The following is a 13,530-nucleotide window of genomic DNA, read 5'->3' on the forward strand; positions in this document are numbered from 1 at the left end:
GCACTTTGTGTTTCTCATTTAACCGACCGGGAAGACCAGGTGTGTTGAATTTAGGCAATCACTGAACTGACCAATTAGCTCAGTTGACCAGGTGTGGTGCGTAGTTGGAACAAAATCCTGCCGTACCTACAACACTCCAGGAACAGGGTTGTCTACCGCTGCTTTAGATGATTGCTTAATAATACTTTTTTTTTTTAACTGTGATTTTTCCATTGTTTGAATTTCTTGTTAAAATATCCCCCGTCTGATTGTGAGTTGTTGAGACCTCTGTTAATCTTATACTCGCTTAGATGAGAGGTTTGAGTTCCGTGTTTGACTGTGTACTCTTCTCTCTTTGTGTGGCCAGCCACTTTCCCAGACTAAGCACTATCATTACACACTGCTCTGTTTGCCTGGTTTGTGTGCCCCTGCCATTGGTATTCAGCCCCTGAATTACGGGGGTCAGGGGTGTCCTATTTGGGATGTGTAAGAGAGGGAGAGAGAGAGAGGGAGAGAGGGATGGCTGGAGAGGGTGGTGGAGTCAAGTCACTTGTGCAGACTTAATAAAGGACTGGCCCCAGCCTCATCCAGGCCCATATTGTTGCACGTGTGCACAGGGCTTGTTCAACAATATTTGCTAGAATGTTAAAGAGGTTTTAAATAGTCTAGTGTGTGTGACCAAAGGAAAGCTAGGTGGGATGTAGTCTACTGACACACAGAGACAAGCAGCTGCTACTGCAGCCAGACTACAGAACATGTCAAGGGATGTGACTGAAGTTCTTGGCCAGTGGTCTGGGACTAGAGTGGAGGTATCCTCCTGGCTGAGCCCTGTTGGCGGTTTCAATGTGTGGCCTGGCCTGCTGCTTAGTGCGGAAGTGAGAGCGACAGCAGCGAGCACGACACAGGCAGAGCTGGAGGAAAAATGGAGCAGGCTCCCGTCGCAACGTCGAAAGAAAGGGGGATGAAAGAAAGGCAGTGGAGGGGCAGGGTCAGGGGAGTGATATTTGGTCCTAGTCAGAAACACTGGTCTGGGATTCACAGGCTAGCGAGGCTACAGGCTCCTGCCGTCATCTCTCCAAAAAAAGCAAGGCTGTATTAAGTGTTTTTTTTCTGTCCATGCAAACTATTTTGTGGCGATTTTCGTATGTTCGGGAAAAAAATCCTTGAGTAAAAAATGTTTTGGCGTTGGTCATCTTTAATAAAAACAACAGACGGTCCTCATTAACTGTTGTGATAACAACAGCTGACGTGTGGTGCAGGCCAGCCTCTTTTAGTGCCATATAAATAGCAAGTTTTGGGTCTTTATGTTTTTAACAGAGTTTTGTTTCTCATTAACAGTGTGCGTTTGTTCTCTTTACTCTGCCCTTTATGTATGGAAACGTTCCATGAGGACATTAACTCTCTTTATTCTCATGTTCCTTATCAAGGTAGTTGTTACGAACTTGGAACGTTTCCATCCTATGTTCAGTTACGTTCATACCTTCTAATTGTAAACGTGTGTGATATTCTTCTGCTGAGAGGAGAGGAGAGCAGAGGACAGCACCGAGTGGAGATCTAGGAGGGGCAACCAGCTGATCTCTGGATCGTATTAAAAGTCTTTGGGCATCACGAGCCCCGCCCCGGAGGTACCAGCGGGAGTCGCGTTATAGGGTGACCTGGGAACGCAGGGAGCAGAGAGTCAGAGGGGTCAGGGCCACAGATCGTTATCTGTACCTGCCATGCACACTAGGGGCCTCTGGGACCCGGCCGGGGCCCCACAGAGCACAGTGCAGGAGCAGAACCTGTGTGAGTCAGCATTCCAAGGCCATTCCTCTCACTTTGTAGTCTGACAACATGATGGACAGGCCCGTCCCCACGACACAGGAAATGGCCCCACTCCAGCAGGTCTGCATAATGCCACAGAGTATTGTGATTTAAGAGGAGTGGTTATTTGAGGGTATATGCTTTGTCTCAAGATGGCCAATGTTTGTTTTTACCTTTCCTCTCTCTGGTGTCTGAGCTTTATTTCGTTTTAGAGACTAGCAAAAAAATGCAAGCTCTGGTGAAAAACATATGGCTTAAGAAATGTGATTGTGTTCTAGAATAAGGATGGTAACTTGACTGATTGATCATATTAAGTCATTGCTTTTCAATTGAAAACACGATTTTGTCCTACAGCCACAGCGCATAGAGTTACTGTAGTGTTCGGTAACGCTTTGTACTGCAGGGCTTGGGCTTCTGGTGGCGTTTTACCACAGAGTGGGCCCTTTAAAGCTGTTGTGTGAGTGACTCATGCCTGAGTCATATTCCCCCTCTGAAGTGTTCGTCATGGAAACATGCCCGGGGTTCTGTTTAATTGATCTAAAACCCCATAAAACAAAGCACACCTGACATTCAAAACTCCGGCAGGCAGGCAGGCAGGCAGGCAGGCAGGCAGGCAGGCAGGCAGGCAGGCAGGCAGGCAGGCAGGAACAACAATAATGCTCCACAGCTGTTTTAAACACAACACGGAAAACAGAGGAGCGTTGCTGCTGTAACTAACTCCCATCCCCTCAGCAGATCACCGTCCGTCTTCTCCGTAGTCTGCAGCAGTGGATCTATCTGACCGGCCTCTGTGTGTGTCTTTCTCCCCTGTGTGTGGGACAGGCGTTTTCCACCATGGTGATGTTTTGTCACCAGAATAATAGCCCTCTTTGTGTGGCTGCATAGGGTGGTTGAGTGGGTGCAAACCAAACAGGCTCATTCGAAGTGCCGGCCAAGTTAATGCACCATTAATAATGGTTGGGGGTGAATTATGGGAGGGGATAATAGGGGAGAGAGGGGTTGAGGGGTCGAGGTGGGACAAGAGACAAAGAGGAGCCAGAACTAGGTCACCTAAACAGGACGGAGTGGAGTGGCTCCCAACACCACACCACGGTGTGACCTATTCCGGAAAAGTGACTTTACTGTGAGAATGGAGAATATTTATCTTTCACAATGGAAACAGCACTCACTCACATTGGCAGTTGTTCATAGTTATGACAAAACTCATCAGTAATGTTTTTATCTGGCCTGGGCCCCTGTTTTTAAACATAAGACTCGGATTACTTTATGTAAGTCCGCTAGAATCAATCACACAAGAAAATGACTGCAAACTGCTATTTTAATTCCACAAGCGTACATACAGTGTTAGCCACTAATTCCATCCCTTACGGATACCTGCTATTACATTTCTCACATGTCAACAAAAGGCTTCACCACTCGGGGGGACGTTGTCCGTAGCGTAGCCCTGAGAGAGCCCCGAGGCAGCATGGGCGTCCTGGGCCAGTCAGCTCAGTGGGCCAGTGGGGGGATTGACCAACCCTGAGCAGGGTTTATTCTATCACCCAGACAGGTCCATTGTTCACACGCAGCGGGGAGAACAAAAGGCGAGCGCTCTGGAGAGTTCAGGAGGCTGCATGCGTTCACCTGATTCACTGACTGGGCCCAATCCCCCCATGGGGGAAGCAGTGTTGGAATGTCCCGGTGCTTAGGCCCTCATATCTATTAGTCTTTGGGTGATAACATTTGTTTTTACATCTGGTGGAGCACCGCAGCAGGCCCTCTCACTTTCTCATAGTCACACACACACCCCTCCACACATACACACACACACACAGAACACACACACACACACACATGCAGAAACACTGGGTTCTAATGGGACCTTACTGTACATTGCATTGCCTGAACTGGACTGGCCTGGAGGACTAACACGTTTAATGGTGGAAAACTCTTTTTTTGTAACTTTTCAACTCTTCACAGAGATCCATCCAGAATTATAGGAAGTGGAATCCTTTCTGTATCTGTCTTTAAGTCAGCGTATACTTACATCAGGTGTTGACAGTCCTATTGCTTTTCTGTTATCCAGGCAAAAATAAATCCCTCTTGTTTCAGGTCCAAACTGATCCCAGATCTGGATGGCTTAATGGGCTCACTGGGATTAATGGATATCCTGGGAGGAGAGACCTCAGCAGTGAAATTAAAAGCTTTTCTGTCTTACTAGCAGAATGATGGGGGAAATTAGCCTCACTCAGACAGGAAATACCTCCAGTACAATCTGCCTGGGGTCCTAACTACAAAACCCCATGCCAACTGCTGCTACACACAGGGCCTCATGCTGCACGGCACTCTGGGAGATGACAGGGGAACAAGCAGCTTTAGATTTTCAGATTGGCTTTCGGAATAGCTCTCAGTAGCCTCTCAATTTTAAAGCTTTGAAAATACAAATGTGATTATAAGGAATTACACCAAAAGCTCCACCATGTCCTTCCTGTTATTGGTCAATTTTAATTGTTAACTTCAGTGTAATATTTACGGTACCCCACCATGAGCTGCGGGACAGGGAGAGGAGGGGGAAGTTATCAGCCACCTACCAATAAGCTCCATGCATCACTGTGCAGAAGGTGAGCATGCTGCGTTGTGCTGGTGGCTACCTGGCTGGCATTAACAAACATCCTGATGGGCCTCTGTCCTCCGCCACGGCCCGCGACAAGCGGCGTGTTGTTAGCATGCGGTTTGTGTAATTTAGGTACTTAACGACTGCAAGGGTCTCCCAGAGACTGATTACAGCGTGGATGTAATCACCCAGCGGCATCACACCCTCGCTACAGGTCTGATTTATCACCCCACCGCCTAATAGCACTGCTTAACACACAGGTTTGTCCTGATTAAGTAATTACCTTAAACCCGAAGTTTATTATCTTTACGACTGAGCCCAGTGATAAAAAGGAGACTGTCGAGAGAAGCCAAGGAAGATTGTGTACCAGGTGAATGAGGGACATAATTAAAATACAATTCATTAAATATGGCACTGCCGCGGCTGTCAGAGTGCTCCCCTGCTAACATTCATATTACCCCACTGGAACACTTTGCATGGGGCGTCTGGGATTACACCTCAGTGAAGGGTGTAGGTACAAGCTGAATGGAGAATTACTCCAAAGGCCCATTCGATCTGCAAATTAAAACAAGGTCCTAGTTCATCACAAACAAAAAGGGGGAAAATATTTTTGGAGCTCTGAAAATAGCAACTGAAAACGAGTGACTGTTTTACGGCGTGTATATAAGAGTGTATATTAGCTGTGACCATATCGGCTGATTAATGGTGTGAAGTGGCGTCTTGGTGCGGTTGGATCTCAGTCTGGCAATCTGAGTGTTCTCGTTCAATGGTGTGGGATGTTACTGAAAGGAGGGGGGAACTAAATAACGAAGCTGGGACTGTTTATGAATGATGCACCATTCTTCTCCTCTTCTTCTCCTCATTGTATACAGCCCTGTCGGTGATGGATGGTTGTGAGCCAGAAATAGCCAGCGCTTCCTGCCTCCTCATGCTTCTCAACGCTCCTCTCCTGCTTCCTAGTCTGATCCCTCTAACACGCTAAACTAGAAAGTGTCTTCCAACGGCCCTGTCCTTTCAGCACTTTATAAGCAGTCTCTTCTGACTCGATGGGACGCTGCCCAGTATCCATGACCTGTCAAGTGAAATGTGCAACTCTATAACTTCTGTATTTGCAAACAAGGAAACGGTCTTCATGACACATATTCCGTGACCTTACTAGTGCTGCCTAGTGGTTTGACTTCTCACTGTTTGTTTGTCCGAGGTACTTTACTGCTGTTTGTGATGTAAAGCAGGCCCCCTCTCGCTGGCTTTCATACAGGGATGTTTAGAAAGAGCTCCAAGCCTTCCCAGAATGGGAAGCTCCACTACAACTAAGCCCTTCAAACAGGCCAACAGTTGTGGCCACTACAGAAACCACCCTGTGGTAGTGGGTGGACAGAACAGCTCCTATTTCAGCCCAGATTACCAGAGGTCTCCTCTGTGAATGCTAGTATAAGACGTTTGGCCTGGCTCCTCTCCGACCCACATTGTTCTCTGACCTCTGTGCCCTTAGCTTATACAAACTCTGCCCTCTCTATACAAAGAACTTGTTCAGCTCCTCAGGAGTGGCCTGCCTGCCCAGCACTCTCTCCATTAAAGAGGTGTGGTCAGGAGAGAGACAGTGGGGGGACTTTAGCTTTAGCTTCGAACCTCACACTCAGGCCAGAGTTACAGTTGACGCAGCATAGCGTTCACTTCAACAGGTTCTGGATGGAGAAACAATCTCGGCCAGGGAGTTTCTTGTAAAACATAAATTAGGACCAGCTGCTGTGGGATCCCGCCTGCGGAGGGATGCCTCCTGTTGGTTTGGATCCAGGACTGACCGATGCCTTAGCAGGGGGGAGTTCCCGGTTGGAGACCGGCCTTCTCCTTGACTGTCTGCTTGGGGGCCCTCAAATTTGTCTTGAAATGCCTAACATCAATGTTTTATAAAAAATGACCTGACCCTCATAAAAGCTCAATTTCTTTTTGCTTTTTTCCATTTTCCATGAGTGGCCAGCTGTGCTCTCTTGTGTTTCCGGACATAAATAATACAATTCCTGTGTCCCTGGGTCTGGTTTTGGTTAAGAGACTGTAAAGCTGTTTTTAAAGCATTCCCGTTTCATGCTAACCCTAATACAGTAACATGACATTGAAAAGTACCTTAAAATGATCTGTGTGTCTAACACAAAAATTAGGTCTCTTCCAACAGCCTTGCTGAGAAAGGGGCTTCAATTACTAAGCATTTACTAAGACATATTTTGTAAATGTACTAATATATCTTAAGTAAATTAAACTACAATTTATTTAATGTGTGTTTCATTGGGCTCTGACTCTGAGCTGTAATCCTGCATAACCCTGAATAATGATTTCTCTCACAGCTAAATAATACTGTGGCATTTCGGGAATTTGATTCTGTCATGTTTACAAGCATGCTTTAGACTAGAGTGAGACTGGGTGAGTAGCTGGGTACACTATACTACCCAGTCAGTGCTGTCTACAGTGTCTACTGTCTACCGCCTGCTCAGACGGCAGAGGAGGGCTGTGCTGTTACTGTTTGGATGGGTAGTGTTGTTGCAGGGGGCTAGAAGAAGAAGCCTCTTCCCAATGCTGTCAGGCCCAGTTTGCGTCGGGACTCCAGTTCTCCTTGATGCAGTCCATCATCCCCCTTAGTTCAAAGGCTGACTAGCTGCAGGTCTTTGTCAAAAGCCCAGTTGGAGATCTTTTATGTTCAAGATGTAGGATTTCTTAGGATGACTTTGATTATTTATTTATTCCACTTCTCTTGTGTGATAGTGCCAATTTTTTGGGCGAAACTGCTCACCCTGCACTGAAATTCATGTTGCTTTATTGTAGTCCCATTTTGCCTTTGAAATGTAGCTTTTGAAAAGCCCAGCTCTTATTTTTAAGTCTGAACAATTTTTCTCTCCATCTCTCCCTCTTCTTCTCTGTCCTGCAGCCCCTCACCACGTATTCCCGACGTTCCACACGCCCATCCCGATTGACATGCGTCACCATGAGGGAAGATACCACTATGAACCACACACCCTACATGCCATGCATGGGTAAGTCTTCTTCAGGCTGGTTTCTACTGTATACACAAGCTGTTTACACTAATAGATAGAAATGAGCTATTAGATAGCCTTGTTTTAGCCAGATGTAATATCACAGGTGAAATATTATTATCTTTACAAATTACTATCCAATGTCATTTAATACAGAATGTGAACATTTTTCCTTACATCTCTCATTTCCTAGAACGGTTGATGATTATGGGTGACAGCGTTGCTTTTTGCCAGGTATCAACCTACAAGCCTGTGGCCAGTCAATACACATCCTCTTTCCATTAGTTAGCTGTACAGTGCTGGATCCATCACAAATGACATGACGCACACACACACACACACACACACACACACACACACACACACACACACACACACACACACACACACACACACACACACACACACACACACACACACAACCTTTCCCCCTCTACCTACAACAGTCCTCTATGTTCCTTACTGTGTTATAGTGGACCTAATCTGTTTGGTCCCAAGAAAACAACATCATTGGGGACCTCTTACACAGTACAGAGGTCTATAATACAGTATAGTAATTGGTTCTATGATGGTTACATGTACATTAATTCAACTTTCAGTTTACTGGGCAGTCCGTTGGATAATTAGCTTGGTTAGTGGCCATGATTGGTTTGGTAGCAACATCTCAGTTCTTTAACAACTGAAATTGAACCAGAACGTTTTTGACTTTGCTATAGTAAAGACTTTATCTTTATCTTAAAAACGATAGTAGTAAAACACAAAAAAGTCAATAGAATTCTGGAAATAGTGTTCAGGTTAATTTCCATTTCAATTCAGTAGATTTGATGGTGATACACACTATTTGCCTGGCTTCAGCAGGGCTATTTATCACAGCACCAGGGAAGTAGAGGGGGGAAGAAAATCTGTCTCTACACACGGCCACCTTGATTAATGTGATTTGATCTTGACAGTGGACCCCTAATTCATCAAGACCTTGATCTAGCTGTCTTTCCCCGTGCCTGTGCCAAATTCACTCTAATTACAGGAACATTGCACAGCAAATTAAGTGTGGTGTCATTTGTCGAGGAGACGCGGCAGTCAGGCCCACTTTATTATACACTGGTGGCTGCGTGTCAGAGGTCCCCTGCTTGATTGTCTAACATGACATCTCCATACAGTCCCCTTTATCATTGTTTGCATATAACATAATGAGAGGGCTGGTTATTTTGTCACAGCTGTCATAAAGTGGGGAGGAAGCGGCGGCAGTGGGAGGAAGTGGGAAGAGGAAGAGAAGCTTAAAGTCTCTTCTTCTGGGGGTTTTCTACTGTATGGAGGAGAGATTTTGAATCACTGTCAAATAAGAGGACAGGAGCAGTCCTGGGCTCAAAGCAGTGGTTCAGCTAGAGACAGAGAACAGTAGGGATGGGGATACTAACCTCCTTTGCTGTGCCAGGTAGCTATGCAGGAGCTTGGACACCCACGTGGAGTGTGTTCGTTGACACAAGCTTTCCCGGCTTTCATGACACCAAGACAAATCATGGCTGTTCTAGAAACCTCCCAAAACTTTTTCTGAGTAGTTTTTCACTCGAAGACCTGTTGTAAGATATAACCACAGCTACAGCATAGTTAGGTACTTTCCAACGAATGGACAATTCAGAGAGAATATGATATCATTTTAACATGCATTATTCCCAGACAGAATCCTTTTTTACCTTTATCAATATGATCATCAAAACAAAGTGCACAAGTTGTGGCCTGAATAGAGGCAAGATGTTCAGTTCCTTTAGATGTTGGTTGCTCCCATCCTGAGTATCCCAGACTAGGGGGAGAAAAACAACACACTGTCTCAGTCTGCCCATTATTATCTATGAGGAGGATTGCGTCAAGTCTACTAAACTGCCCAGGGCTATAAGATCAGATCAAGCTACTGACAGAGGCTGCCAGTGAGTGCAACATTTCCATTAATATCCTAACACTGTAGCTTCTGGCTCTGTTGCTCTGTGACTTCAGTTCTAACAACTCTCTAATCGCTGTCTCATTCCCATTTCCCATCTGTTTGTTTAGAGCTGTCAGGAGCAACTCTGCAGAGATTACTTGTTTGGTTGATTGGTAAAGTGTTGTCAGCCCAGAAGGTACATTTTTAAGAGGCGAATCATGTAGTTTCTTCCCACAGTGGATCGCTATGAGTCAGGCAAGCAAGACTATTTATAATGTCATTACGGCAGAACTGTTTCTACAGTTGTACCTGTCAGCTGAAGTTTTAAACACAACAATTAGTAGATGTTTTAAGAATCGGCAAATAATGCTACAGGTTGGCCAGCTTTCCTAGTAGGTAGCAATCACTGGAGGCTCCTCAGAGGAGGAAAGGGAGGACCATCCTCCTCAGTGAATTTAATACAAATAACATTTTTAAAACATTTAAAAAGTTACTTTTTAGATACAACTTTACGAAATATATTCACATGTCAACAAATAATTGATTAAAACACTGTTGTGCAATGAAGGTCTACAGTAACCTCAACAGCACTCTGTAGGATAGCACCATGGTGTAGCCGGAGGACAGCTAGCTTCCGTCCTCCTCTGGGTACGCTGACTTCAATACACCCCCTTCCATAGACACAGTAATTATGACAACTTCCGGAGGAAGCCTATCAGAGCTCTTGCAGAATGAACTGACATGTTGTCCACCAAATCAAAGTATCAGAGAATGAATCTAGCACTGAAAGCATAAGTTACAGCTAGCTAGCACTGCAGTGCATAGCATGTGGTGACTAGTTGACTCAGCGAGAGAGAGAGAGAGAGAGAGAGAGAGAGAGAGAGAGAGAGAGAGACAATCGTTGAACAATTTTGAACAAATTAATTTCTTCAAAAATGAAGGAGAAGCATGAGAGAGAGAGATTTCATAATTTCTTTTTCACTTTCAGTTTTACTTACTTAGCTAGCAAATGCAGTTGGCTAGTTTAGCCTACTCAAACACCGGGCTCAAACAGAGGGATGCTATGTTAACTAGCTGGCTATGACTATCCAACACAACACTGGAAGTCTTCCAAGTCAAGGTAAGCTTTTGGTTTGATTAATTTATTGCCACCGGGGCCCCCCGGTGTAACTGATAAACTGCTTACAGTGACTATACACTGTAACGTTACTGCATATTTGTCGCGGGTTTACTAACGCATTAGTTATATTAGCTATGTTGACTCGGACGATACTTTAGCTAATATGGGGACAACGTTGTAGGCTGTGTGTAGCGGTTATGACATGGTTTGGCTTTTAACGTTTTTTTTTCGACTGATCACGTACAGCTGATGTGTTGTGCATTGAAGTCCACAAATGATGGGAAAATGTGAGAGGAGGAGAGTGCATAGAGGTGAGAAGGAATACACCTTGGATGCTATGAAAGTGAACTGTGTTTACGCGTGATCAGGGGTGTACTCATTACACCGATTCTGTTGGAAAACGTTTTTTAAACGGAAGCGGGGAAAAATCCTGAATTTGTACAATAGAAACTCTCGTTTGCAACTGTTGGACTAATGATTACACCGTAGATAAGCTCTCTTGACCTGTGTGCACCTACGTTGTAAAAATAAAAAAATTGTCCTCCCTCATCATAAACCGCACTGACCGCCACTGGTAGCAATACTGTGCTGACCAGAGTCAACAAAGGATGGTTGTGTCTACAGAAATAGTGATATGTTAACATTCCATTGTTTCAAACCCCATAATCCAATGAACTGTTTGTTGTAAGTCATTTCCCCCGCTTTCTGCATATGTGGAACTGCTGAAAGTATTGCATGCTAAGTTTAAGCCCAAATCATCCATATCATGTTGCAGTCCAGGCCCATATAAATCTACAGCAGTAGTTCATTCAAGCCCTGCAGTGGACGATGTGATTTATCTAAATCACATCTCCAGCACTGAGGTAGCTACAGAGGAGACACCGTCACATTGTAATTCATCTCTAGTGTCGACACTGCAGAGGCCCAGCGCAGGGACATGACACACACAGACAGGCACACATAAACACACACACCAGCCATACATGCACCACTCACACACACAAAGCATACACACACACACACACACACATAATTATCCACACCTCATTATACAAATGATATCTCATATTGAGCACACTTTAAATCCAGACAGCCTATATAAAACCACCGTCAACTGAACAGCAGGGGGATAACATACACTGTTCAATTACCCAAAGTGTTTCAGACAGAACACTAAGTGGACTAATTAGAACAAGTATACAACTTTATAGGCTAGGCTAGCAACTCGTTGGTCTAGTCCTACATTGTGCGAACTAACAGCCAGGGTAGGACTGGAGGAGCCTCCTGCTCAGCAGGGCGACTGAGAACCCCACTGCCTCCCTGATCTCACACCCACCGGGCGCCAGGCCCAGATACGCTCCACAGCCTGGCATTGTATGTTTGAAGCTCCGGTCGCATCTGAAGTCCAGGCCTCCGCATAGTAATGATGAAACCATTCCACGGGAGGGCCTTTAACATTTGAATATTCTATTACTTATTTAGGGTGCTGCTCTCTCTACATCGTATCATTTTAAGTAAAGGCCTACTCTTCTTTATGGACGAGGGTTTTGTTTAAGTTAAGCATTTCTCGTTTTTTTTTTGCATGACTGCTGGCTAAAGAGATCAATATTTATGTGATTCATATTTAAAAGTCATTAGTTACATCTATTCAGGTCTATGATCTTGTGAAGGGACAGATGCCCAATGTAGGTGCTTGCTATTGTTATGATATATGAACATCTCAGGTCCTATGCAAATAGCTTACTGTAACCCTGGCGACCCCAGGGTATTCTATGACAAGGTCTTGTCAGTTCATGCAGATGACGTGTTAATAGTTAATAGTGGTGCGAGGGTTAATGACGTTGAGGCATTTTAACTATCAATCAGATCGTTATCTCCTTCAAAACCAACAACAGGTCTTGCTTCACTCGTGACGCAATCACACTGTATTGCTGCAATAGAATACGACCGTTGGTTTCTCTCTCGAGTCGCAATGTTACATAGACTACATGACCAAAAGAATGTGGACACCTGCTCGTCAAACATCTCATTCCAAAATCATGGGCATTAATATGGAGTTGGTCCCTCCATTGCTGCTATAACAGCCTCCACTCTTCTGGGAAGGCTTTCCACTTGATGTTGGAACATTGCTGCGGAGACTTGCTTCCATTCAGCCACGAGCATTAGTGAGGTCGGGTACTGATGTTGGGGCCATTACGCCTGGCTCGCAGTCGGCGTTCCAATTCATCCCAAAGGTGTTCGATGGAGTTAAGGTCAAGATTCTGTGCAAGCCAGTCAAGTTCTTCCACACCGATCTTGAACAACCATTTCTGTATGGACCTGGCTTTCTGCATGGGGGAACTGTAATGCTGAAACAGGAAAGGGCCTTCTCCAAACTGTTGCCACAAAGTTGGAAGCACAGAACCATCTGGAATGTCATTCTATGCTGTAGCGTTAAGATTTCCCTTCACTGGAACTAAGGGGCTTAGCCCGAACCATGAAAAACCCCCAACCATTATTTATCCTCCACCAAACTTTACAGTTGGCACTATGCATTGGTGCAGGTTCTCCTGGCATCCACCAAACCCAGATTCTTCTGTCGGACTGCCAGATGGTGAAGTGTGATTCATCACTCCAGAGAACGCGTCTCCACTGCTCCAAAGTCCAATGGCAGCAACCTTTACACCACTACAGCCAACGTTTGGCATTGCGCATGGTGTACTTAGGCTAGTGTACGGCTGCTCGGCCATGGAAATCCATTTCATGAAGCTCCCAACTAACAGTTCTTGTGTTGACGTTGCTTCCAGAGGGAATTTGGGACTCGGTAGTGAGTGTTACCATCGAGGACAGGCGATTGTTACGCCGTACGCTCTTCAGCACTCGGCAGTCCCGTTCTGTAAGCTTGTGTGGCCTACCACTTCGCGGCTGAGCCGTTGTTGCTCCACTTCACAATAACAGCACTTACATTTGACCGGGGCAGCTCTAGCAGGGCAGAAATTTGACCAACTGACTTGTGGAAAGGTGGAATCCTATGACAGTGCCACATTGAAAGTCACTGAGCTCTTCAGTAAGGCCATTCTATTGCCAATGTTTGTCTATGGAGATTGCATGGCTGTGT

General features: G+C 45.3%; 1 protein-coding gene across 1 annotated transcript in view; it reads left to right on the plus strand.

Annotated features, from left to right (window-relative positions):
• Window positions 1–13,530, plus strand: part of LOC106575189 (zinc finger protein GLI2) — a 73,847-nt gene that overhangs the window by 25,335 nt on the left and 34,982 nt on the right. Inside the window, exon 3 of the mRNA XM_014151515.3 lies at window positions 7,293–7,398. Within this exon, the coding sequence (XP_014006990.2) occupies window positions 7,293–7,398 (106 nt within the window). The remainder of the gene's footprint in view (window positions 1–7,292; window positions 7,399–13,530) is intronic.

This window comes from Salmo salar, chromosome 17 (assembly GCF_965601325.2).
Source record: "Salmo salar chromosome 17, fSalSal1, whole genome shotgun sequence".
Taxonomy (NCBI): Eukaryota; Metazoa; Chordata; class Actinopteri; order Salmoniformes; family Salmonidae; genus Salmo; species Salmo salar.